The sequence below is a fragment of the Carettochelys insculpta genome, chromosome 2, assembly GCF_033958435.1.
Source record: "Carettochelys insculpta isolate YL-2023 chromosome 2, ASM3395843v1, whole genome shotgun sequence".
Lineage (NCBI taxonomy): Eukaryota > Metazoa > Chordata > Testudines > Carettochelyidae > Carettochelys > Carettochelys insculpta.
Genome location: NC_134138.1, coordinates 206,576,688 through 206,603,774, shown reverse-complemented (window position 1 = coordinate 206,603,774; position 27,087 = coordinate 206,576,688). Strand labels below are relative to the sequence as shown.

The 27,087-nt window shown below is 40.0% G+C and overlaps 1 protein-coding gene across 2 annotated transcripts in view; it reads left to right on the top strand.

The window, feature by feature from the left end:
- The window catches only part of RARB (retinoic acid receptor beta), a 342,130-nt gene that overhangs the window by 177,911 nt on the left and 137,132 nt on the right, over positions 1-27,087 (top strand). Inside the window, exon 1 of one of the 2 annotated variants that reach the window (XM_074984445.1) lies at positions 13,302-13,852. The exons of the other annotated variant lie outside the window; for it this stretch is intronic. Coding sequence (XP_074840546.1) covers positions 13,696-13,852 — 157 coding nt within the window. The 5' untranslated portion in view covers positions 13,302-13,695. Of the gene's footprint in view, positions 1-13,301; positions 13,853-27,087 lie in introns of those variants that run through there. 2 annotated transcript variants of the gene reach the window in all.

The window sequence follows — 27,087 nt, the reverse complement described above, 5'->3', positions numbered from 1 at the left end:
TCAGCCGGTCAGGAGTGTGAGGATAATTCATGTAACTTTTATCACATGAGCTTGTTGAAGGAATCAAATAGAAATTTAAATAAAAGTTGTGAGGATGCAAAAGCAGTAAACTCAGTTTGGTAAAGCTTTTACAGACAGTTCAGCCACAGCACAGTTGATACTGTTGCTAGTTGATGGACACAATGAGAACATAAGAATGGTCATACGGGATCAGGTCAGTAGTTCATCTGGCTCAATATTCTGTTTCCTGATACTGGCTAGTGCCAGCTGCTTCAGAGGGAATTAACTCTTCTGCTAATTAACAGAAGAGGGCAATTATTACTTGCACATTCCACTAACAGAAGTTGCTCCAATAAAAAAAAATATTATCTTACTTACCTTGTTTCTCTCATATCCTCATCCTCCGGCTCCCTTGACACCTTTGAGGAGCAGTGGGCGCTGTCCAGGGCTCTCTGCTCAGTATCTCCTTCTGGCTCCCTCGTTTTAGCCCTATAACCTCCACACCCATCCCTGTTTTCTTTTTAGTTATCCCCTGAATTCATTTGGGGACTGTGTTCTTGTAGTGGATTCCCCCATCTCAAGGAGGATCTTGTAGCTGTGGGCAGGCTTAAACCCACACACTCCCTTGGCCCCCAATAGGTTCCCTCCTATTCTGGTGACAACAAGGCTACAACAATACTGTTTGTTTTAAAATGGACACTTGACAACAGTAATAAATAAACTAAAGCAAGAAATCCAAGAAACAAAATTCATCCCCAAAAGACTTAAGATCTGCCCTCTGACCAGTGCATACAATACCAATTCTGAACAGCTCTGCAGAATGAGCAAACACAAATTGAACACCTGTCACCTGCACCATACATACTCCAGAAGTGAACATTTCAAACAAGAAATCATTGCATGGTCTCACACAATGAAAGAAAAAAAATCTGCATAGAGGTCATACAGGAAATGCAAAACATCTATTTTGAAAACTCCTGTGGATAACTATCAAACACAAAGACAAAAAAATGGAACCAGCTACAACACTCCACAACCCACAGAACATCACCACCTCTGAGCGGAACCAGAACAGCATGACCCACCATGAACACTACATGACTCCCCAGTGTCATCAATCTATCAAGACTACCCCAACTGGTTCTGAAGTGTGTTTGCTTTCCAACGGACTGAACTTTTGCCCCATTACAATACCTGGTCACATACAAATGTGGAAAAATAGAAGAATATTTCTGCCAACTCTGCCTCCAGGAATTCTTTCAGAAAAAGATGACACCACTTCCAAAAGCCAAATTCCTACAGACAGTTGTAAGAAAAAAGAATCATTTGACTGGACACATCTAGATCACATCTTGGAAAGGGCCACCAATATATTCTGGAAGAGCCTCCTTCGATATGGAAATAAACCCACTGACTGCACCTCCCCTAGCTGTCACCTACCACCCCACACCGGTCCCCATACAGTAAGCCCTCAGTTTAATAGACTAATGGGGAGAGGGGGTGTCCTTTAATGCCAACAGTCTGTTATATCCAAATGGTTCTACTGTATGATGATGCACTGACCTTCCCAGCCCATCACTCACTCTTGTCCTCTGCCCCCTTCCCTTCCCACCTCCTGCCCCATTCTTCCCCTCACACCTCCATTTCCCCCTCCCAATTACCAGGAGAGGAGCTGGATGCCGGCCTGGCTCCTTGCACCCACCGCGGCTCTCAGCACTGCGGCTCCTCCAGCCCCCAGCTCCAAGCTGCCCGTGTGAGGGTAAAGTGTGGCTGTCCCCAGCTTGCCAGTGAGCAGCAGCCTCCGACACCATGGCTGCCGCTCAGCACCACTGCAGGCAGCAGTGGCCAGGTGCTGACATGCTCCACGCACATGGGACTGGGGAAGGAGAGCTCCTGCGCCCCACCACAACCCTTCTTACCCCTGGTTCCTCTGGCCCCGGCAGCCCCAGCCACTCCAGCAGCTCCTCCAGTCCCAGCGGTGGCCCTGGTGAGTCTCCAGCATTTATTTAAGAGCGGGGCGGGGTGGGGCTGGCAGACAGCGTCCATTATTTCCAAAGCAGTGTCCATTAAGTTAAGTGTTTGCTGTACTTGGTATCTTCAGACAATGACAATGCAAACTTGATGGGGACAACATCCCAAAGGAAATCTTTCCTTCACCTGTTCTGAACTTCAAATAATACCCCAGTTTCTCCATGTTCATCATCAGAAGTAAGCCCCTCACAGACGAGGGCACACCAACTCAGAGTGGCAGTAGATCCCGCCAGGACAACAGATGGAAAATCTGAAGGTGTATCTCCATTGCTACAATGATCAGTATCTGCCATGACACCCCTTTCAATATTCATGGGTCCTATCTATGCCTGTCACATCATGTGGTGTACGTAAACCAGTGCGCTAAATGCCTCCAATAAGTATGCGGTTGAAACCAGACAGTCACGATACGTTTGAATGAACTCACACAGAAAAATGCAAAAGGACTACATCACTGTGTGACCTCTGAGCAAACAGTTTTTACACAACAATCACTTCATATCTAATCCTCCTCCTTGTCAAAGGAGACCTGCATACTGCCTTCAAAAGTAAAAACTTTACTGTACACCAATAGTCATGGACTCAACAGGGACACTGATTTTATGGCTCATTACAACAGTTAGTAACACCTGCTACCCTTAACTGCCCACTCCAAACCCATTAGGCATAACAATTTAACCCCCGATTGTCCATTTAATTTCAAGTGACCACCTGCAATATGCGTAACAGTCTGTCCCAACTTGGCAACAGCTACACTAGAAGCATCTGTCAACAGACATCGTCGGAAGAGATTTTTCTGACGAAACATCTTTCAACAGAGTGCAGCCATACACTAAAGTGTATCAAAAGAGCGATCTGCTCTCTTGACAGAGAGGCCAGACTGCCTGGCCACTATAGCTGCGTCTACACGTGCACGCTACTTCGAAGTAGCGGCACCAACTTCGACGTTAGGCGGCGAGATGTCGAAGTCGCTAACCTCATGAGGAGATAGGAATAGCGCCCTACTTCGACGTTCAACGTCGAAGTAGGGACCGTGTAGACGATCCGCGTCCCGCAACGTCGAAATTGCTGGGTCCTCCATGGCGGCCATCAGCTGGGGGGTTGAGAGATGCTCTCTCTCCAGCCCCTGCGGGGCTCTATGGTCACCGTGGGCAGCAGCCCTTAGCCCAGGGCTTCTGGCTGCTTCTGCGGCAGCTGGGGATCTATGCTGCAGGCACAGGGTCTGCAACCAGTTGTCAGCTCTGTGTATCTTGTGTTGTTTAGTGCAACTGTGTCTGGGAGGGGCCCTTTAAGGGAGCGGCTTGCTGTTGAGTCTGCCCTGTGACCCTGTCTGCAGCTGTGCCTGGCATCCCTATTTCGATGTGTGCTACTTTGACGTGTAGACGTTCCCTCGCTGCGCCTATTTCGATGTTGGGCTGAGCAACGTCGAAGTTGAACATCGACGTTGCCAGCCCTGGAGGACGTGTAGACGTTATTCATTGAAATAGACTATTTCGATGTTGGCTGCACGTGTAGACGTAGCCTATCTCAACAAAACAGCCAATTGGAAGCACAGCAGACAGGGCTGCCCAGTATCCTGGAAGCCCTGTCTGTTGAGAGAAGCCCCCTCCCAGAGTGTCCACACAGCTTGTTTTGTCCAGAGTCTGTCAACACAGGTGCTGTTCCTCATCTGGGAGAGGCAGAAGGTTGTTGGCAGAAGTGCCGAGTTTTGTCAACAAAACGCATTTTATGTGTGGATGTGTGGTGAATTTTATGTTGAAAAAACTCACTAGTGTAGCCATAGCCCTTGTGTTTACTTCAGACATTCACACTTGCTTCCTGAAGAAGAGTTCCATACAGCTCAAAAGCTTTCCCCAACAGAAGTTGATGGTGTAGTTACAACCCCAGAGGCACTGAGACCACTGACAAGGGAGAGTGAAGTCTCTGCTCTACAGCCTGGACTGAGAACCATCTGGCTTTTTAGCTCAGGCAATAGGGCATGTGCCATAAGCTCCCAAGGTCTCAGGTTCATTCCCTTTTACTGATGACCCAATTCTGCCAGTCTTAGAAGTGGGGGCTCATTCAGGATGAACTGCTGGGAGGTCTCAAAAGTCTGGAATGCATTTCCTCTGCGGAGGGAGGTATGTAATCCCAGATGCACTGAGACCACTTACAATGAAGAGTGAAGTCTCTGCTCAACAGCCTTGACTGAGAGGCAGTTTACTTTTTAGTTCATGCAGTAGAGCAAAGGTGAGAAAAGTCGGGGGGGGCAGGCTCCCTCGGGAGGCCATGAAACTTTGAAAGTGCGGGGTGTAGCATGATGGGCTGCAATGTGTCAGGCTCATCCATCTAATTAAAAATGTTGAGATATGTTACTATTTTTATATATGTGTAGTCACATTTATATAACGATTAATAAAGTTTTTACATTCTACATACTTATTTTCTTACACATGCCAAAATGGTTATTTTTCTTATGAACATAACCAAAATTTCCATCGGTTTGGAGTTCATTAGACAAGTTGGGGCCCCTGCTAATTGCAGGGATGGAAAATGGGGCCCAAAGTAAAAAGTTTGCTCATCTCTGCGGTATAGCATGTGGCTTTAGCTCCTAAGGTCACAGGCTCATTCCCTCCCTGCGAAAGCCCCGGGTGTGTCAGCCTTATGCCATAAAAGATATTACCTCACTTAACTTGCCTTTCTTGTACCCTTAATGGACATTCAAAAAAGACTGTTCAGCTTACTGTGGTAACTTCGTCTTCTCCAGATTTATACATCTTACTGTCATCAGGCAGAAAGCATCTGCTAACTTGGTGAGCACACTACAAGACTCCTGCTTCATGTCATCAGCAAGGTTAAGATTTTGTTTGTTATTTTTAGTAAAAGCCATGGACAGGTTGTAGCTGTGGTTTCAACATGCTGTACTGGTGATTCCTGACAAGTTGATATGAGAGCTAGATCTCCAGGAATGGGTTCTTCCCTTACATTTTCTTTCCCTGAAGTACCCTCCTATTATCTTTTCCATTAGAGAGGTGGACTAAAACATATGAAATGAAATCAACTGACTGCACGCTTCCTTTTTTTCACGGGTCACACAAAACAAAAATTGCAGTTTTCAAAATGAAAAAACGTTTAATCAAAAATTGCCTTTTCTCAGAACAACATTTCACAAAACTATTTTGGCGTTTCTGAACATTTTCAAGATCTTGGGACATAAATGAGTGACAAATTTAAGATGAGAGAAGCTTGTTGACATGGTTTCTCTTGTATGAGTTGTCTGCCCTCTGGCCTATGTGTTCCATTTCCTGCATTGATCATTTTTCATTGGTTTGGTTTTTTTTCAAGTGTTTGTCATTTTCAGTATATTATCAGTTATATTTTGTATTAGCACATTCATATATTTAACATATTATCTGTGTTGATTGGTCAGTTTAGTCACATGGTGAGATTTCTTTTTACACCAGCTGAAACTCGGGTGCATTGCCATCATGTTAGGGTTTTCGCCATCACAGTCTTCCAGAAATTTACTTCTAGTGTTCAATCCACAATGAATTCTAGGCTTACTGTGTGTGAAATTCTTCCTTGTGCAGAGTATAGCCATGTCTACACGTGCACGCTACTTCGAAGTAGCGGCACTAACTTCAAAATAGCGCCCGTCACGGCTACACACGTTGGGCGCTATTTCGAAGTTAACTTCGACGTTAGGTGGCGAGACGTCGAAGTTGCTATCCTCATCAGGAGATGGGGATAGCGCCCTACTTCGACATTCAACGTCGAAGTAGGGACCGTGTAGTCATTGCGTGTCCCGCAACTTCGAAATAGTGGGGTCCGCCATGGCGGCCATCAGCTGAGGGGTTGAGAGACGCTCTCTCTCCAGCCCCTGCGGGGCTCTATGGTCACCGTGGGCAGCAGCCCTTAGCCCAGGGCTTCTGGCTGCTGCTGCGGCAGCTGGGGATCCATGCTGCAGGCACAGGGTCTGCAACCATTTGTCAGCTCTGTGGATCTTGTGTTGTTTAGTGCAACTGTGTCTGGGAGGGGCCCTTTAAGGGAGCGGCTTGCTGTTGAGTCTGCCCTGTGACCCTGTCTGCAGCTGTGCCTGGCACCCTTATTTCGATGTGTGCTACTTTGGCGTGTAGACGTTCCCTCGCAGCGCCTATTTCGATGTGGTGCTGCGCAACGTTGAAGTTGAACATCGACGTTGCCAGCCCTGGAGGACGTGTAGACGTTACTCATCGAAATAGCCTATTTCGATGTTGCTACATCGAAATAAGCTATTTCGGTGTAGGCTTCATGTGTAGATGTAGCCTATGACTGCAAAGTTCTATGCACCATTTACCTCTTCAGCTTTCAAAATACTCATGAGGTCAGGAATAGCCCTCGTTGTTGTCCTATGCACAGGTCTGAGTTTCCCAATCATTTGCTGAATATTGTGTCATTTGGTTAAGCAATGCTGCTTTGTGTGTCAAGTCCCCTGAAATGTGATCCGTCAACAGAGAAGCTTCTAAAAATACTTGTTATTGCAAATTTCTAGCCTAATTTCCTTCAACACTTAGGCTTGTATGTTATCTGGACCCAGTACTTTGTCTATTTTAAATTGTCCAGTCTTTCCACAACTACATCTATTGTTTCGTACACATTATCTTATTTCTCTGTACACATTATCTTACTCCTCCTGAATCATACCAGGAAATGTAGTCCCTTTCTTAGGCAGGTCTCCATCCTCTTCCTCCATAGAAAAATCAGAAACAAAACAATTATTCTAACAGCCTCTTGGATTCTCTACTGTTTTTTTTATAGGAACATTACGTATTTGTACCTTTAACCAACTGTGAGCATATTCAGCATGAAATATTTTCTGCAGTTTAATATTCAATATTTATGTTTTCAAGGCTTTTTAGTCCTATTTTTTCCTCTTGCATCTACTTACGTTTATAGATCTACCAATCCACAGTCTCACCAGATTATATAGTACAGTACAGCACTATCATTCATGACCCTAAAGCTATGTTTGCCTCAGCATTTCCATTAAAACTATCTATTTGGGGAGATTAATAATCTAGCTGTAAAAATCTCTTTATAGATGAAACTTGAAGCACCAGTTCTCAATATATGTAAAAAAATCTTTGACAATAGCTCTTAGTGGAAGACATTTAGTAATTGCAGTGTTTTGGATCCCCCCAAAAAGCAAGCAGGGAGAGGCCGTTCAGTCTGTAGTTGATTGGATAGGTACTATCTATTTGGGTCCCTCAAAACTGCAGATCACCTCTTCCCTGTCCATACACTATGCCGATGATGTCACAAGCACTACTTGAATTCTGCTGGAGTCTACAGCTAAACTGTGGGCCTCCAGGAGGTTCTGTAGGTTTTTTGTCTTTTTTTATTCACCAAATAGAATAGACTAGTATTACAATGTTTTTAACAAGTGTTATCCTTTTACATTTCATTGCCCAATAATGTATTATCCCTCTGAGTTATAGAGGCCAAGAATTTAACAAGACTCAAAGGACTGGGCATTTATGCAGATATCAAGAATATCCAGTTACCATATTTAATAACAAGATTGGTGTAAAGGGTATGTAAAGGGTATTGAGCCAACTGCTATTACAGATCAGCAGGAGGCCTGCTCTGGGGAGTACCTTATCAGACTGCTGCCTTTTGCAAGGTTTTTACAGCCTCCTCTGAAGCACAGGAGACAAGATAGTGGGCTAGGTGGAACTGAAGTCCGATCCACCGTGGCAACTCCTCAAGTCACATGTGGCAGGAGAATAAAGTGCAACTACCCAATTTTTAAAATGTAAATTATGCCCAGATTTTATTGTATCAGATATCTTTATATGCATGTATTAATAATAATACCTTTTAGGTCATAGTTTCTTTTAAAAAATGTCGTTGCGAAAAAGTTGCTACAGACAGTAAAACAAGCAAGCAAAAAGCTGGTTATGACATGAAACCAGACCCACTTTCCCCCTTTGGCCTACTTCCACTAATGCATAATTCTAGCACATAACCCTGAAGGGAGTGCCTAATTTTGCATCTTATATGGAAATCCACATTAAAATTGCTGAGAGTCCTGGAGTACAGCAACCCAAGGATCGCCACTGTCACTGTTTTTTATTGCACTGCACATCTGTCAAAGCTGTCACTGCTGTGCCAGTCAAAATATTTGTACTGTGATAGTCTTTCTGTAGGTTCAATATTGTTCTAGTCCGATTTCTGCTCCATGTTTCATATCCTTTCAGTAGCGTCCTGATATCTTAAATATTCAGCCATTCCCTGGTTCACCCATGTTTTCCCTAATTCATTAACATTATTCTTATTCTTCAAGCCTCTGAAAACATCCTACAGTATGAACCAGTAAATAGTAAACTGCAGTGCAATTTGAGTGGCCTGGTTTTAAATCCCACCCACGTCATTAAACTTTTTAAAAAAAAAAGAAAAAGGCAGATAATATTTCATATTAGAATCTATTCGGAATAAAGACGTAAAAATCAAAGCCTAGTGAGCGATGGCAGTGATTTAACTGCCAGTGATTCTCCCAGCAACTGACACAAAGGAATCTCTGAGTATCGGAGTTGAGGCAGCAAGCACAGTGTCAGCACTTGCCCAGGGAATAGAAGAAACCTCACTTTGTCTCTGCTTTTCTTGCTTAAACACACACATCACTCACCAGTAACCATTTACTCTGCTGTCAAAACTGTTTCGAGAGTTTCATGTGATTAATAGTATGATGCATATAAAAAAGTAGCTTATGCTGCCCACACGCTTTCTTTTAAAGATTTTGTGTGTGTGTGTGTGGGTGTGTATTTGTTCTTTTTCTGGACTTTGAAGGCTGCAACTGTCCACCAATAATATGTTGGTGCTAGTAAAAGCTTTTTTATTTAGACAGCACATTAGTATTCAACTGAATTCCAGACAACTCTCTCTGTGAAACACATTATGGCATCCGCAGTCTTGTTCTTTACAAAAAGTGACCAGCACAAACATGTGTGCAGAGCATGATTCATGGTGCTTCAATCTGAATTGTCCAGTGGGTAATTGCTGTACAAAAACCAGAGAAACAGATGTATACCCTAAACCATAGCTGTAAATTTTTGTTTTATGATTATGGGTTTCAAATGTGCTATGTAACACTGACAAATATACAGTAATGCTGAAAGAAATAGATTTCTAACTTGAACTTTCTCTTTTTATTTCATTTGTGGGTAAGAATATGTTTATTGTCAAGTTTCTGCTGCTACAGATTGAGAAGAAGCAGATCAAGGTGAATGAAATGAAATGAGATTAGATAAATAGATGGGATAAATTGGGAAAGTTATTTTCCATTTGAATCTTGCCAGAACTGGATAAGAGTTTAAAATGTGTCAATAATTCAAATTTAAATTAGCCTATTTATTAATTATGCCTTCAATTTATATTCATAATTGTTGTAGTTAGTGCTGGTCTATTATGCTCAATCTTAATATTTTTTTTCACAAAAGATCTCGCAATTTATGAAGGTTTTTTTTATATTATGATTTTTTAAAGGATAAATTGTAGAATTTATGGCAGAATGCAATCTTAGAAAAGACAAACTGATTTCTAAAGCTGAGAAGAAACACTGTATAGCTGAAACTTTTAGATTCTTTGAAGAATTCGTTAACTGCACATGGTTCAATAATAACTGTAATCATTAGCTTAACTATAATTCATAATAAAACATGATGAACTACCTGGCTCATTTAGACATAGTATGAAAAAGCCATCTTATTCCATTCCTACGCAATTAAGCATGAATTACTAACAGTTATTTTCAGAAGTTGCCCATGACTTATCCACAATTAAAAGCATCCCAAATAGGTTTTGTATTCAATATAACTTTATTAAAACGGTTAAAAATAAATATAACTATGTGTATTTGGTCAGTATGTTTTTGTTTGTTGTATTTCATCAGGGTATCTTCTCAGTCTAAACTTCACCATTTCCTGAACTCTAGGTTGTAGAGAGCCTCCTTTCTTCCTGATGTCGGCACTGACAAAATACATTGTGTTCTGTGTGTATCTTTCCAGTCACCTTAATGGTGGCATATTAAATGTTCCTACTTTTTCTTACAACCTCATCATGGGAAAACAGGTTTTATCTGGCTATAAAATAGTGTGTTTTAATGTCATTTTGTTATCCAAAACAACTAAACAAAACACAACAAAAAAGTAATAGCTGCATAGTAAAATCATTTTTTAGTTAAACATTACCACTTCTTTCTTCCTTCTTAATAATGAGATCTCTGTTTGCTGTGCTGAAAATTGTGGTAATGTACTTAGGCAAAAGGATCTTGGGTAAGTGCACATTGTGCATACTTTTCACATTACGGTGTAAGTGTCACTAAGCCGCTTTTTTAGTTGGAACAATTTCAGCATGGGGTAAGTTTTCCCTGACAGATTCTAAAAGCCCCTGGATGCCAGTGTTGCATTTCAGCCCTATAATTCTTCTATCAGGATAGGCGGTGGAGTGAGACTGTGTCTACTGTAGGGAGAGCTAAATCTCTTTTGTCTGAGAGAAAAAAATTAAGAAAAGCTTTTGTTTGTATGTCTTCAAAGGGATTTTGCTTCAAGAACACAACAGTGCTTTTTGTTTGGTCGTTTGTTTTCAGTTTCGGCCTATCAGTTTCAAGCAACAATGATGTTTTGTTTTGGTTTTTTTAACTTCTTGAATCTTTAAAGAAAGTTTTCTTAATGCAATCTACAGGTATTGTCACAGCGCTTTTAGTGCCTCAAAAGACTTTCTGCAGAGAGAGAACATCACATCCATTAAGCGGGTTGGTCAGGTTCCAGAATTAATCTCTCCTCGCTGTTTGTTGTCCTCTCTTGTGTGCATTTCCCACCCACGATATGCCAAAGTTCATCAGGTGCAATGGGTGAAATTTTCAAAAGCTGCCCACGAATTCTGGGTTTGTTCAAGTCTGGGGGCCCTGTCTGAGAGACACAAGGCCTGATTTCCAAAAAGGCTGAGTATCTGCAATATTGATTTGAAGTACTGAACTGCAGAATACACGCACATCTCATAGAGCTGGCAGGGACCTCCGAAGGCTCATGAAGTCCAGTGCCCTCCTGGCAGGACCAAGCACCATTCCTTTTTTATTTTAATCTATTTGCCCCAGATCCCTAAATGGCCTCCTCAAGGACTGAAATCACAGCCCTGGATTTAGCAGGCCAGTGCTTGAATCACAGAGCAGAATAGGAAGGGAAGTACTCAGTTTGTCCCAAAAGCTGATGAAAGTTGGGCCTCTTCCCTTTTTGCCTTAGAAAATCTAACCCAAAGCCAATATATGGTGCAAGTTCTCAGCACTGAGCAACTCTGGTCCTTGGAGTCTCATGAAATAAGTCATATTTGATTTTTTTTTTTAAGGGAGGAAAAAGTGTCTCAGAACTGGTTATTACATCAAGAGCTAAGAGGATTCACACTCATCCAGGGAACGAGCTGACAGGATGCATGCCTGTTAGCAAGATTGTATAGGAAGAAGGCTACTGTACATACAAAAATACGGACTTTTGTATATTGCTTGAACACTTAGATGCAGATGAGAATTGAGAGAGAGCAGCACAGACCCGCCAGTGAGACAGCAGAGGTTGGTGTGTTTTTAGTCCTGGTCTCATCCCTTGCTTTCAGCTGTCTTACTCACCAAACTCTGTAGGTCAGGAACCCTCCCTCAAAGTCCAAAACATGTTTTATTTGTCTCCTCAGGTGCAGTGAATGCAATGGGCATGGAAAGAGAAAGGGTTGTCTGTCAAGAGAGGGACTGAAATTACTATAAAGGAAAGTTAAACATCCCTAGACAACCATCTCTCTCCGTGTACCTTCAGTCCCCCTCTTGAAAAACATTTCCAGCTGAGAACCAGGAGCCAAAGAGTCTTTGTGGAAGGATGTTACCTGCTGTTTTTTCTTCATTAGTTTGAAACTCCTGTGTCTATAGGTGTTGATGGTAGGCAGCACTCCTTCTCTTGAAGTGGTTTCCATTATTTACAGGGTTTACAGTTTGGGTTTAAATAGCTCTTAACATCTTAACTACACAAATTGTTCCAGCATGTTCCTTTGTCTTCCCTCCTTGTGTAATAGCTCTGTTTGCTGCTTAAATGCAAATTAAGCAGCTCACTCATTCCTTTTGTGGAGGACAGAACAGTTTGCTAATTTCGGTTTAGACAGGGCTCTGGGGTTTGTAAAGTGTGTTGTTAACACCGTAGAGTGGGATCTTATAATTTCACATATAATGTTGTCACTCATATTTTACCAGGACAACACTGACCAGCAAGTCATGAATTTTCAAATGATTCCTTGTAAGAGGGTACTTTGTCCAAAGACCATTACAGTAGTGTGTAGGGTGTGAATACAAAGGTCACAGTCCAATTCTGGGATATGCTTGGTTGGTGGCTTGAGAAACATACAGAGTAGTATCTCCTCCATACATAGGAGCTTATCAGAACCAGTGCTGAGCAAATGCTGGGTGCCAAATGGTATCACTTGAGGTCTTGGTACTTCATTCAGCAGCCTGAGTAGTCTGCAGGATTTAGGCAATAATGATTCATCTGTGGTGCTTAATTACAATGGTATGGGTGTCTGGAAGTGGGGTGAATTTTGAAGCACCTAACACTTTCCTGTTACGGGCCTATGGAAATCCTCAAGGGGATGCTGGCATTGAGGGGTTTAACTCCACACTGTTAGAGATACTGTGTTACAAATAACAGCCAAAACATGAACACAGATTTCCACAGGAAGCATTTATCTTATGGTGTTTTCCGGTAGCTGTCTCCTGGAGATGTAAAGCTGGTGTCCCTGTAAAGTGCTGAATCGTGCCTGTGGGGTGCTGATTCCACTGAGGAGACAGGGGATTTAGGACAGTTGCTTTAAAATAATCCACATCTAGAATAAGATGATATGTATACTAGATTTTTTGTTGTGCAAACAAGACCCAGAAGCAGCCTTTTTGCAATTTAATCTCTCTCTGTATTTTATTTTGTTTTATTTTATTTAATTTTATTTTTTAAAAATAAGAACATATAAAGGCAATGGTTAATAGTTGCCTGCTTCTCTGCCTGTCTGCTTTTGCACGGTTGCTGGGAGTTTTTAAGCGGTGTGAGAATCCTGGGAGTTGGTGATGTCAGACTGGTTTGGGTCATTTGAAGGTTAGCAGCCTGGGAAGGGTTCATGGAAAGTTCACTCGCATATATTAGGCAATTCAATCTTTCATTCTGTGTGACACAAATAGTAGGAAGTGAGCTGTTCAGAGGCAGAAGGATCTATTCACTGGTGAGGGGGATTCTGAGTTACAATCACACATCTTTTATTACTGGGACTTCAGAAATACGTGTGATGTGAAAAAGAGCATATCTTCAACAACAACCTACGATGCAGGACTGATTCTAAAGGATTTTGGAATAATTGGATAGAAACTAAAACTTGGAATGTTGCTTGTTTCCCCCCTATCTGGCTGGATTGGCTGAGCAGCCTGGAAAATGGTAAATGATCATTTGGATCAATTACAGGCTTTTAGCTGTGTTGTCTGTCATAATTCATGATTCTGGTCTGGGAAAAAGACCAACAGCCTACGTGCCAAAAAAGGGGCAGAGTTTGATGGAGTTGGGTGTACTTTTATATGCCATTTTCCTCCACATCTAGAGGAAAGCACTTCTGCAGACCTTCTGTAGAGGGGGAATCATGTTTGACTGTATGGATGTTCTAGCAGTGAGCCCTGGTCAAATTCTGGATTTCTACACTGCAAGTCCATCTTCTTGCATGCTCCAGGAGAAGGCTCTCAAAGCATGCTTCAGTGGATTGGCACAAACAGACTGGCAACACCGGCAGAGTGCTCAATGTAGGTCCTGTTATCATTTTTTCCAGATTTTTTTTAAATTGCATGCCGTTTAAAAAACAATTACTTTTAATTTGCAATAGGGATTGCAAGGATTTTTCTTCATGCAAAATATGGCTGTATAAGTATTTATTCTCTTTGGCAGAAAAAATGTTTTTTGCTTCTCTCCTCTTACATAGTATATCAACCCTTAACCCATGTTTTAGCAAATATGAAAATGCAAAGCAATAATGTAGTAGAGCATGATTTTTTAACCTCCATCCAGGGCATGACAAATTTACACAATATCTCTGATGTAGTTTTCTTTTCTTTATCACCCTATTCTAATTTCCCACCACACTTGATAATTGATTGTATATTTTCTTCATGTACATTTCGGCAGTGCTGCCAAGCAATTAAAATGCTATTCTGTAAGTTCCTTAAAAAGAATTTAAACTGAATAGTGAAGGTGATGTTCTTGAAATCAGCCAATAGTTTTAGGCTTCCATTAATATTTCCCTTGCAAAGAAAAAGCAATATTTCTTTGTACTGACCTTGCTGCCACCTTTCTTCTTCACTTTGTTGCTATAAGAAGTTGCTGTTTTGCTAGAAAGCTACTAACTGTGAACTCCCCTTGTGTTTAGCCATCAATTATTTTCATACCTTCAGATTCAGGCAGTCTTGGAATCGTTGGGGAAGAATCATAGATAGTGTAATGTAGTATTAAAGAACATTATTGTTTTATTATCTGATCTTGACATAGTGCTGAGAAATGTAGATGGTAAACAGTGGCAGTGTTTTAACACTGTAGTTTCAAGTCTAAGAAATTACAAGTACCAGAACCCATCACCCTATACTTTGCATTAAAGAGCCTGCAGGATGCTTCTCTTCTCTGACGCTGATTAAGATAAATGACTTGGCTATCTATCAAAATGTTTTTAACACACTCTTTGACATTTCAGTGCAGCATTAGCTATAGAGTTATGTTTGAAATCTTTGTTTTCCAAAGAGTTCAAAGCTGAATAAGAATAAATGTAGTTTTCCCTTCAATGTTGTTTATCCAGCGGGAATTAAAGAAAAAAGAGTTTTAAACAAAGTTCCTATTGGATTTTCATATTTATGATTTTCCACAAAACTTTTTCTTAGAATATATGTGGCATAAGTTCTTGAACCAGCAAACCACTGAGAAAAGACTTGTAAAAATCAATAACCACTAGCAGTTATATGGATTTAAATGTTTAACATCAAAGAAAGTTAACAAAGTAAATAAAGATTTAAATTAAGTAAATAAACTCAATATATTTTATTTATTTTCATTTGGCTACTTTCAAAAATGTGGGCCACAAGATATTAAAGAAAACCTATTACGTGAAAGTTCTTTCATACCCAACAGATAAGAAACATGTTTTATTAAAATTGTATTCTCTAATTACCATGGTTTAAACATGAATATAAGTTTAACTATGGTAATAAAAATTCTTTGAATCAAATAAATTTTTCCTTATTAGTGAGCAAGTTTCATAATATAAAACTTTCCCTGGGAAAAAAATTGCTGATCACATTCTGATAATTGTTTAAATAATTTTAAGTAAAGTATTGAAAGTATATCTGCACTTTCCTGTACTTTTGTTATTAACTAGAGACATGTTTTGAAAAATGAAAAATGTTGTGTTTGTTCTTGAACAAGTTAAACATAGGAGTACCCTTATCAGAATGGAAGAGTGGTAAATATTCCATTTGCCTAGGGCCAGTGATAAGAGACAAGTGTTGGTAATAGTAAAGGTCAGCTAATCAAAGAGACTTATATTAACAAAGGTCAATAAAAATGCCGAAAAGTGATTTCTGGAATTCAGTTCAGAATTTTATAATTAATACAATTAAATTTCACTGTAAGACGATTTAAAATCAGACTGAACCTGCTTTTTTGCTGTAATTTGAACTGTGACTGTTAATGTCCCTCATACTGCAAAGCAGGTGAGCTGATTAATTTCTAAATAGTGTTCAGTTTAATTTATGTGGCGTTTTTAATGTGAAAAAAATGAACACTGTGTTTTTGTGTAGATATGAAAATACATGCACATATTTTAATTTTTTAAAATTATGTTGAAATATAAATCATTCTATTACTTATATGAGGGGCTGACAAAGAACCATTGGGATGGGGGGAAGATCTGAAGAGTACAGTGACTAAAGTTTGCTCTAGTGCCGTAACACCGACAATGCTTAATTCCCAATCACAAGTATTTCCTGATTCTCTGTTTCTATTTAGACCTCTGTGGTTTTGTGTAAAGTATTCATAGCTAACATTCAAAAGCATAAGGCACTTGGTGGGATTTTGTTTTTTGGCTCAACCAGACAAATGATGCACCTGCAGCAGTTGATTTAGGCCTTATAAATGCTACTTTGATAGAGATGGGGGTGTGGAGTAGGTGGATGTTAAGGGTATAATGCATGCATGTGGCAGAGTCAAAAGAGACCATTAAAAATCCTGAACAACATCAATGTTATAGTTGAGGTACTGGCAGAATTGGTCCTTGTTGCACTAAATTTAGAATACTGTATGTCACAATGTCAGCACATTAATTCCATTACAGTTCAGTGCGCAGAATGCAATTATGTAATATTATAAATTTCCCTAGCCTATGGAAGGTGTGCAAATTGAAATATAAGGTTAGATGCAGTCCAAGCATGACCCTTATTTGTATATTATTTTCCTTCCCTCGTTGGGTAGGTTTGCAAATCAAGCATAAGTTGTATGTGTTACATATGTGTGTATTTAAATATATGTTTATACACACCACATGCACATGTGTAGAGATGCACACACACAGTAGAATGCATATACACATTGAGTACTGTTTTGTAAATTTAAAATATAGGTATGTATATTTTCCATGTGCCTTTAATTTTGTTGTAATGGATTAAAGAGAAGGAATAATTCATTTACAAAGAAAGTAATGGACTCAAAGAAGGGGAATAAAACTGATCGATTGAGTTTTTAAGCATCAGTAGTAAGCACTCCTCTTAATTCTCTCCTGAGAAATCGGTTCAATGTATCAAAATAAGACAGGATTAGCTTGGAAGGGGTGAATACAGATGTTTGCAGAGGAGTATATAGACTAAAACTAGGATGATAAAAATGCCTCATTTGTATTTTAAAGTACAGTATAATTTTCTGCTTTCCTGTTGTAGTTTCAGTAATTAGCTACAAAAAATGAACAGAGATTGAATAACTTCAGCTGAAATATTAAACAGCTGAATAGCATGGAAGTATGGATGCAGTCAGGATTGAATTAGATTGGACAGAACATTAAAAAGGAGGAATGGCAGATTTCTCATCTCCCAGAAGATCTTATAAGAAAAAAAAAAGTCTTCATATGATTCATTTAATAGATGACCTCATATAAGGAGGTCCAGCGTAGGAATAACCTAAGCATTTATGAGTATTGTTTCCTATATGGAAACCTGCTATTAGTCGAGCACATTTTGCTATATTTACAAAAATAGAGAATTCCTTAAAGATAAATATAATGCATGTGTCCATGGGCTGTCAATACAATCGATATAATCCCTGTAGTATATAGCCCTTACTCAAGGGAAAATTCCCAGTTGGCTTCTCTGGGAGGTTTGGCAGAGTAGGAACTGGGAGTGTTAACCTGCAGAAGTCTTGTTAAAAATTAATTCCAGGACTGTAAAATTTTCTTCAAAATCCCAGGTTGTTGTGAAATGTGTATTTAGGTTGGTTCTGATTCTCTGTGGGCATTAGAAACTCTAAAAACATCTGTACCCAACACAGCTCAGTACTTTATTTTCTTTCATCTCTCTGAATTGAAAAACAAAATATTTTGAAGTGTGTGACACGAAATCTGCATTCCCAAGTATCAGATTGCTGCGGGTGTGTCTGGTAAATCACACACTGATACCAGAGAAGGCAAAGTCTGTTTGAAACAGGTTATTTTCCTTAATGTTTGTTATAAACTTCACAGTGAGCTGGTTAAGAAGGATTTGATAAGTGTTATATACTTTCCTTAAAATATCTACACGTGATCTCTGATAGTTCAGTCTGTCTACAAAGATAACAAGTAAACGTATCTGCAAGAGGTAATGAAATGTGTTGCGGTGTTCCCTGAATTTTACTTCAAGCATCAGATTCAATTCTTTCTTATCCTCTGTTACCCTGTCTTCATTACCTTCTTTTGAAAAAGCACAAAGTGAATATTTTTTCTGAACGAATGGAAACTAGCATAATTGATCTTGGATTTTAGAGTCTGATACAGCAGGCCTGATTCATTTCCCAGCATGCTGGCTGAGGTGTTAAAATCTGATGAGGATTCAAAATCCAAAAGGGATTCATTCATGGTACTGGTGTAGAATAAGCTTGGAGCAAAAGTGAAATATCTGTGGGTAGCTAAGGCTTTCTCTTTATATAGTGGGTCTTTTCTCTTTGTAAAGGTGCCCCTGTAGGTCCCTGTAAGCCGGACAAATCTGAGTTAGTGCTGCGCAGTCAGGCAGTTCTATACAGAAATGGGAGGGAGAAGGAGGCTGTTTTAGAAACTGGAGTTAGTCAAACTTACATCCAGTGACATTGCCCCTTAACATTATGTAAGTACCCTTTCCAGTAACCATTTACACAAGCAATGTCCCTTAACTGTGTCTTATGCATGTGTTCCCACCCTCCAACCAGCCTCTTCTTCGGGGTCTTTACACTTGGTTACACTGGTAATGAAATGCACCAGCCTTCAAATTAGACTTCCATATCACTTACATGCCCCAAGTGACTAGTTTGCTCAATGTCTAAGCTATACGCTGGCCTCTCTGCCACTGATGAATTGAGCCCACATTATACAGTAGGATTTTAGATCTTCTAGAATAGTATTGAAAGAATAACAGTGGTTAGGCCCAGTGCAGTGTCTGCAGGCTCTGTACTATAAGGCTCTTTTGCCTTCTGCTCTATTCCATGATATTCAGTCGCATCGAAAACTCCAGTTGACGCATAGAACTGTGAAGTGTTGCTGCATCTCAGTCTCTCCTTTCCCTCACCCAAGCTTTCCATGGAAGGAGGGAATCAAAAACTGGTAGCAGCCCAGGAACACTGAATTAGAACTCGCAACTGATGGGGCCAAAAATTATTCATGGCTTAGAAGGAGTTTCCATATCTCCAGTTGCTGTTGTGCAGTGTGGACACCCGTGTATGTATAAAATAACCAGGAAACTGGAACTTGAGTAAATAGCTGCTGAAAAGGAAGGTGGGGCTGTGTTTTCCCCTTCCTGTGCTTGGACATTTGTAATTATCAGACTTTCTCAGACGAGCAGGGCTACCTAATAACAAAGCCTACATAATACAAATGCCTAAAACAGCCACATCATCAGGATACGGTCCTGTGAAATCCTCAAACTTTTCACTGAGAATTTTGCTCCTGTAGGTGACAGAAAGGTAAGTGAATGTCTAATCCAGAAGATAAAACATTCTGCTTCTTCCCACACCTATTTCTATATCACTGTGTGGTTGAAAAGCCACTTGACTCATCTTGATGTTTATTCCTTAGGGAAGCCAATATTATAGCCGCTTCTGCCAAGGTGCTCTGCTTGAAGTTGTAATCCTGTGACATCCCAAACCCTAAGGCTATGTTTACATTACAGCAATCTGTCGACAGAAGTTACTGTTGGAAGCGATCTTCCGGCAAAACTTCTGTCGACAGATCACATCCACGTCAAAAGCAGATTGAAAAAGTGATCTGCTCCATCAACAGAGAGCACCCAGACTGCCTGACTACTCTCTCGACAGTATGGCCAATCAGAAGCTCAACAAACAGGGCTGCCTTGTCAACAGTAAGTGCTGTCTCTTGACAGAGGGTCCCCCAGAGTGTCTACACGGCTTTTTTTGTGGACAGAAACTGTCAATAAAGGAGCCATATCTCATGATGGAGAGGCAGAACACTGTCGGTGGAAGTGCCGAGTTTTGTCAAGAGACTGTCGACAAAACACATTTTGTTGCAGGTGCTCCATGTGTTTTGTTGACATAACTCCCTAGTGAAGACGTAGCCTAAGTGATTTTTATCTGTGCTTACACTCAGAGAGTCCATATCCAGGTGGCAAGACCCATTATCATAACCTGCTTCAGAAATTTCCAACCTACACCACTGTTTGCTGAAGGCCAAAACCTTATCAGTCACACACAATTGCAAAATTGTGAGATGCAAAATGTACAAGGTTGTTACAACCACATAGAGGGCAATCCATATAACAGAATGCCATATTGTAGGCATTAATGTAGGCAGGAGCATAGGCACAATGCTATACAGGTATGGGTAAAGCGGGCAGAGTGACTTTTCTTTGGTCTTGCTCTATTGTGGGTAGAACCATGTTCCCAGCCAGGCAGCCTCAGAACCTGACAAGGGCACATAGATTAATGGTAGACACTGTAATAAATGTGGTCTGGTGATAGCGTGATATCACCTTGCAGGGTGTGGCTGTTGACCTGGTCTTATTCCTGAAATTTGGCATTGGCTGTGATGACCAATATCCTTTACTGGGAAGCATTTTAGGACTGGCCGTGGCAGCAGTTACTTGATGCAAAAACACCCATAGGAATGCCTTAATTGTATTTTGTAAAAGAGAAGGAAAAAAGCTTGAAGAGACATCATGAAATTTGTATCTAGTTAATTTCAAAACCGCTAACTGGAGCTGCAATTGTGCCCTGGCATGTTTTTGTGGTTTCAGAATAATATTTTCTTGTTTATTTTCTTTAAAAAACAAAAAAGTGCTATTAATGTGTGAAAGTTCCACTCAAATAGTAGGTAACTGCTGCTTACCAAGAACCATATTTAGCCACTTTATTGGCATTGAGTATTACACCAGGGGCTTGTCTACACTTGTCCCCAACTTTAAAGGGGGCATAGTAATCAGGGTGATGGAATGAAGTGCTGCATAGTCACCGCAGTACTTCATTGGTAATCTCCCATCACCCTGATTACCATGCCCTCTTCAAAGTTGCTAACTTGGAAGTGGCGGCAAGCAGTGTAGCCACGGGCACTTCAGCACCTGTGCTACTTTGAAGTTCCCTTACTCCCAAAACGGTTTAGGAGTAAGGGGACTTCGAAGTAACATGAGTACTTCGAAGTGCCCACAGCTACACTGCTTGCTGCTGCTTCCAAGTTAGCAACTTTGAAGCTTGCATGCTGAAAATTATGCCAATGAGGTGGTGCATATGCAGTGCAGCACCTCATTGCTACTCACCGCTTGGCCTCATTCACATGCCCCCTTTGAAGGAGGGGGCTAGTGTAGACAAGTCCTATATGTATCCAGCGGCGTCTGTCCCATGAAAATAGAAAAATAGAGATTACTTTTTCTCTGTGTTCTCTTAAGTCACTGTTATCTTTGTTGTTAGTAAAATATTTTGAGACAGAAGTGTGAGTTTTAAACTCTCTCTTTAAAAATAATCCAAATATGGTGGATGGTCCTATTCAGTTGGCATGACATTCTTTCACATATTTCAGAGGTTTTTCAAAAACAGGAGCCTAAAGTTAGGCTCCTAAACCCATATTTGGATACCTTAATAACTGTCCTGGTTTTAAAACTTACTGAACATTCCACTACTCCCAATGTTCTCAACACATTTGTAAACAGTCCATTTATTTATATGTCCGGATATGGATTTAGGAGCTTGAGTTTAGGCTTTTATTTTTAAAAATCTTTGTTAAAAGGTTTAAAGCACATTGAACAAGTAACCGATATACAAAACAGTAGCTGAGACGACTTCATCCACCACAGAAATACAGCCACTTGTATGGCAAAAAATGGACTCTATTTTAGAGCATATCATAAATTGAGAAGTCTAAAATACCTTGTCCAAACACAACTGTAGATTTTAACAACAGAAGCATCAATGTGAGTTCCCCCGGGCCATTTCTCTAATAATTGACGTTCACTTCCTTGCATTTGTCATCTCAAGAGTAGTTGTATCAGCAAACTGAAAAGTTTTTCATTGTGATAGGCATTTAATATATAGATTATTTTATTTGCCCATTCTGCCCTTCCATTCACAATTGAATTTACCACTCCTCCACTGGCAATGAAGTAGAATCCGTGTGGTGACTGAAGCTATGGCTTACTTGGAAAAGTAATTGCAGGAGAGTGATGGGGTTTTAGCTAGCTTTAGTACCTACTAGCAGTTAGAAATAAAAGAGAGGAACTGGCACCATGTGACTAGGTGGCACTTTGCAGACCACCAGCAAATGTTCTGTAAACTATGATGTGAGGCTCTCCGCTGCTCGTGACAATCTGATATGGAATCATGTGGTTCAAGGACACTTGCCCTCAAAGTTAACTTAGTTATGCCTTTATTTTAGAGGTGGGCAGGTAGAAAATTAATTGCCTAATGCAAGTGCCTATAACTAACCCTACTTTAACTTTCTACTTGAGTTTTACAGGCTCTTAAAATACTTGTGCTAAAAGAAGAAGTTCTCAATTAGCATGTCAGTGTGAAAAATCTTGTATTCTGGGTATTTATACCTTCTATTTGCGCAATCTGTGGCACATGTAAAGGTGAAGGCAGCTAAATAGGTTGTACCTGAATGAGAACTTATAAACATTCAGATTGTATCTTCATGAATAAGAATATGTTGTTAAAGTCCACTTATAGTTTGGAGGGTCTTCCATTTTACACACTTTCAGTGACTTAAAAAAAAAAAGTCCTGCTGCAGCCCATACCTGGAAGTCTCTACCAGGCAAACCCTTAGCCTGAATTCTAGAAGCCCGAGTCAGCCGGCATGGTCCAGCCAACGGTTTGAATTGCAGTATAAACATAACATTAAATAAGATCTTTAAGCAGTCCATATAAACAGATCTCACTGACTTTGATAGGAGTTCTGTGCCCAGAGTGCTTGTGCAACTGAGTCATTAACAGGCTTACGTATTGTAGTTATTTGTAGAAAGTAGTGCTTTGACCCCTAACTAAGATCAGAGCCCCATCGTTCAAAATATTGTACAAACATATAGGGAAACATAACTCCTGCTTAGTAGGTCTTAAAATCTAAATATATAAGATATACATGGTGCAGGAGGAAGGCATGAAGAATTATCCCCATATTAAAAATTAAAAACTGAGGAAGACAGCATTTGTGACTTGACCAGCATCATACAAAAAGTCTATGGCAGAGACAGGAATTAAACCCAGATTTCTTTGAGTGTCAGTCCAGTACTGTAAGCACAAAACCATCTCTCTTATCTTTAATATACAGTTAAAGTTATACTTCATTCAGAGAGCATATAAGCAAATAACCGAATTAAAAATATATTGATTCCCCTCATTTGATATCCGAAGTCAACTTGTCAGGGTTGCAAAAGTTCTTACAACAGTCTTTCTCTTAAATTAGTGGCCCAGAACAAACTGTTTTATTCTTTCTCACTTATGCCTCACTGGTAGCTTTGCAGAATGTAGAACAGAAGCATCAAATCTTATGGAAAAGTAGACTGTTGATCTTTCTTTGAACCCTAGCATTTCATTCTGACACTAGAGTCACACTTCTGCTAAGCAGGAGTGGTTTTTGTGGGCCTTTAAAGTTGGCTTCTATGTTATGGGTTCTGGTTATAGTGTACACATACCTTGTTTTACTTATACACATACATCTCCTAGATGTTTAAACAGCATGTAGGCAATCCCTGCTTTCTGGAATCTTGGTCCAACATCTATATCCACTTTCTGAAGAGCACCTGTGTCTCAGGAAATGACTCTAATCATGGATCCAAAGAGCAAACATTCCTGGTGCTTGGATGGGTTCTTCAGGGTCCATTGTCTCGTCACACAAATGTGCAAAAGAAAAACTACAACTTGACATAATGTCTTCCCAAGATTGAACGCTTGCTCGCACATTAGAAAACTTTCAAGACTGTATAACAGTGACACCTAGTGAGGGTTAGCATCACCAAACTATTTTTGGGCACCACTGAAATAGGCATCTTAAGAAAAAAAAGAGGGACACTTTCCTAAGAGATTAATACAGTAGTCTCCAATTTTAACTTGGACCAGAAAGCAAACATAAAAGAGAAAAGGCTTGCATGTGTGGGTCTTCCTTTGAATTTAATGATGAAATCCTTACATTTTCTAGCAGTTGCTCTTATTTTTCCCACTGGGGCCTGAGATAGAGAAGATCATTGACTCTTCAGAATCTTCCTCTATTTTTTCTTGAAAAATCTTCTTAGCTCCCCAGTAGAGTCTTTAAATATTATGAGATCTCTTTTAGCATCCAGCTTGAATACCTTTGGCACCCAGTGTTCAAGCATTGCTGGTCCTTCTACCCCATCACATAGACTTTGTGCTCAACATATGATTTTATTTTTTTCATGAATGAAGTCTTTTCCTCAAGTCCTTGCCCCAAAGCAATTTGAGAGCACCTTTGACCTGCATTGTTCTAGTTGCTTATTGGCACATGTGTTCTCCAGGCTCGTTATGTGAGGTCTTAGTTTCTAGCAATTTTTGTTGATATTACCACACTCACTACTCTGGACCATGACAATTTATCATCTCTCTAAAGTTTAAAACCAAAGAATTACTTTTTACTCAGCAACATGACATCTGGGCTGACTCAGATCTTGCTGTGCCCTCTTTTTAGCCTCATCATTTCCCGATTTTTGGGCCATGACTGAACCATGAAGAAGTGGAGGGCTTGCTAGGAAATAGCTTTCCTTACCCATGTATGATTGTGACTGTGCTGGAGTGGCTGTATGACTCTTATGTAATGTACATGTAGTGCTCCATCACAGCATGATATACCTGCTCTGCCCTGTTGCTCTTCCCCTCCCCTTGCCTTGTCCTCTAACTAAACTGTTCCTAATTATTGCACATCAAAAGGTGCAGATGTTTCAGAAATAGAAAATAACCCTAATACAAGAGCAGTGGTGGAAATACTACAGGTGAAATATGTTCTGATTAAATCAGAATATCATTTATGTGGTACACAAGCATTTGGCTTACAGTCACCCCAGTTTCACCCCCCTTCTCATAGCAGGTGAAGATTTTCCATAGCCCTTCTTGGAATATTAAAGCTTCCAGGGCTGAATTAAGTTGGTTTCTTCATCAAAGTCTCTAATTATAAAAGGCTGCTGTTCCCTAGGCATTTCAGCTTCAAAAAGATTTTTAGGGCCAGGTCTGTTTAAAAGCTTGGGGGTATAATTAGCTAAAATGAAAATAGATGCAAGTGAAATTTAGTTCCTGATGTTTTAATTTAGTGCAGTACTGCCGTGTGTTATTGAAGAGAATTCTTAAAGGCAAACATAATTATTTCATTATGGTTTTCAGAATGCTTTCATTGGCCTTAATAACAAGAAGCTGCATAAAGAGTCATACATTATAATTAGCCCGTCTTATATTTACATCAGATAAATAACAAATAATTAATGAAAAACAAGTCTTCTGAATGGATGATTTCACACAGAGCTCTGGTTACAGTTTAATGGTAAAACATTTCTCTTATTGCTTTGCATTTTAATTATCTAGAATTATTACTCTAGCAGAGATGTTGAAATGTTGTTGTTTCTGTACATTTCATTAGATTCACAAGTAATTTATATGAATCTGAAGCCTAGGAAAGATGTCTTTGGAAGTACATCACCTACAGCAAATTGCCAGCCCTATTCATTTTAGTAAGTTTTCATTATATACCTATAGCTCCAATTTAGGCATGGATTTTGCTTCAGCTGAAGTCAGTCAGAGAGAGCAGTATTGTGACTTTGTTGTATTCTTTCATTTCCTGGTTGAGGACTAAACCATGATGTTCTGAAGAGTTGGGGTCTGAGAGTGAGTATCAGCTGTGGGATTTGGGTTGGTTTTTTTCAGACGAGCCCAAGAGGGAGTCAGGAGGACAGTTCAATTAAACAAAGCAAGCAGTCCTGTAGCACCTGAGAGACTAACAATGTTATTTATTAGGTAATGAGCTTTTGTGGGAGTCTGGAGAATCTGAAGAAATGGGTCTTATCCACAAAAGCTCATTACCTAATAAATAACATTGTTAGTCTCTCAGGTGCTACAGGACTGCTTGCTTTGTTTTGTGAAGCTACAGACTAACACAGCTACCTCTCTGAGACTAATACCCATTAACTTCACCTAATTCTCCCCAGGAACTTCTGACAGTCCTCACCCTCCTTGGCCCTAGGATCTCTGGAGGGGGCTGCACATTGTTGTTTAACCATGTGCATTTACTAAGAAAATTACTTCAGAGCTGCCCTGTTGTCTTTGAGGCATCTCTTTTATAAGCTCTGTAATGTTTCATTTTTTTAACCAAATATGTTTGACACAAGTCATTCGTCAGAGTGTACAGAACACTAATTGTTGTTATTGATTTTGAATTTCACAGCCATTACAAGTTACCCATATGAGTGGCTGATAAGGAGTAATAATCCAGGGAGTTCTGGAACTGTTTCATGTTTGTCTGTGGTACTTTGTGTGATCAATATTAACTGCCCCATAGAAACTAACTGCTGTATCAAATAACAGTAAATCAAATGAATGTGCTTTACAGATTATTTATTGAAAGCTTTAATTGTACACTGGGGCCTTGCTGATCTGAGGGAACAATAGAAGCTAGTGATCAAGCAAACTGGTTTGGAAAGCCTGGGGATACCATCAGACAACAAGATGACTTCTGTCAATGAGTTAAGTGAGAGTTTTTCCAAGTCATGTGCCTGCCCACATGATGAATACCCATCTTGGCCATCCCTAAAGCCGTTGTGGGGAGAATTTTTTCCACAGAGCTTCTCGTTGCTTTGTGGGACACTCCTTTCCTTGCTAGCAGTCATTTCATTCTGTATGACAGGAAGCATCTTGTCTTGGTGTATTATTGTTTAGAAAAAGAACAAAAATCACTTCCTAAAACTTTTCAAATGTGTCCTGACAGCAGCCCGTAAAGGGGAGATTTGCCCCGTAAAGGGGAGATTTGTCCACGTTAGGATTGTAGGAGCAGATCCCAGGTGAGGAAATAAAGATGAAATATACAGGACTGCTTTTTTGTGGAAATTCTGTGTGGGTAAATCAGAAGAATTTTTTTCAATGCTTCACATTTGCCCGAATTGTGCAAGAATTAGTTAATTAAAAGGTACTTCTATTAAATTACTCTTAAACAATTAAAAAGCAGTTCTGATAAATGACTCTAAAAAGTCTGTCCTAAGATCTCCTATTTATTGTGTCTTAATTTCTTATCAAAATTGCTCAGATAACAAGTAAAAAAGATGTTTTTATTTCTGTCAGCTCTGAGACCTGGCATTTT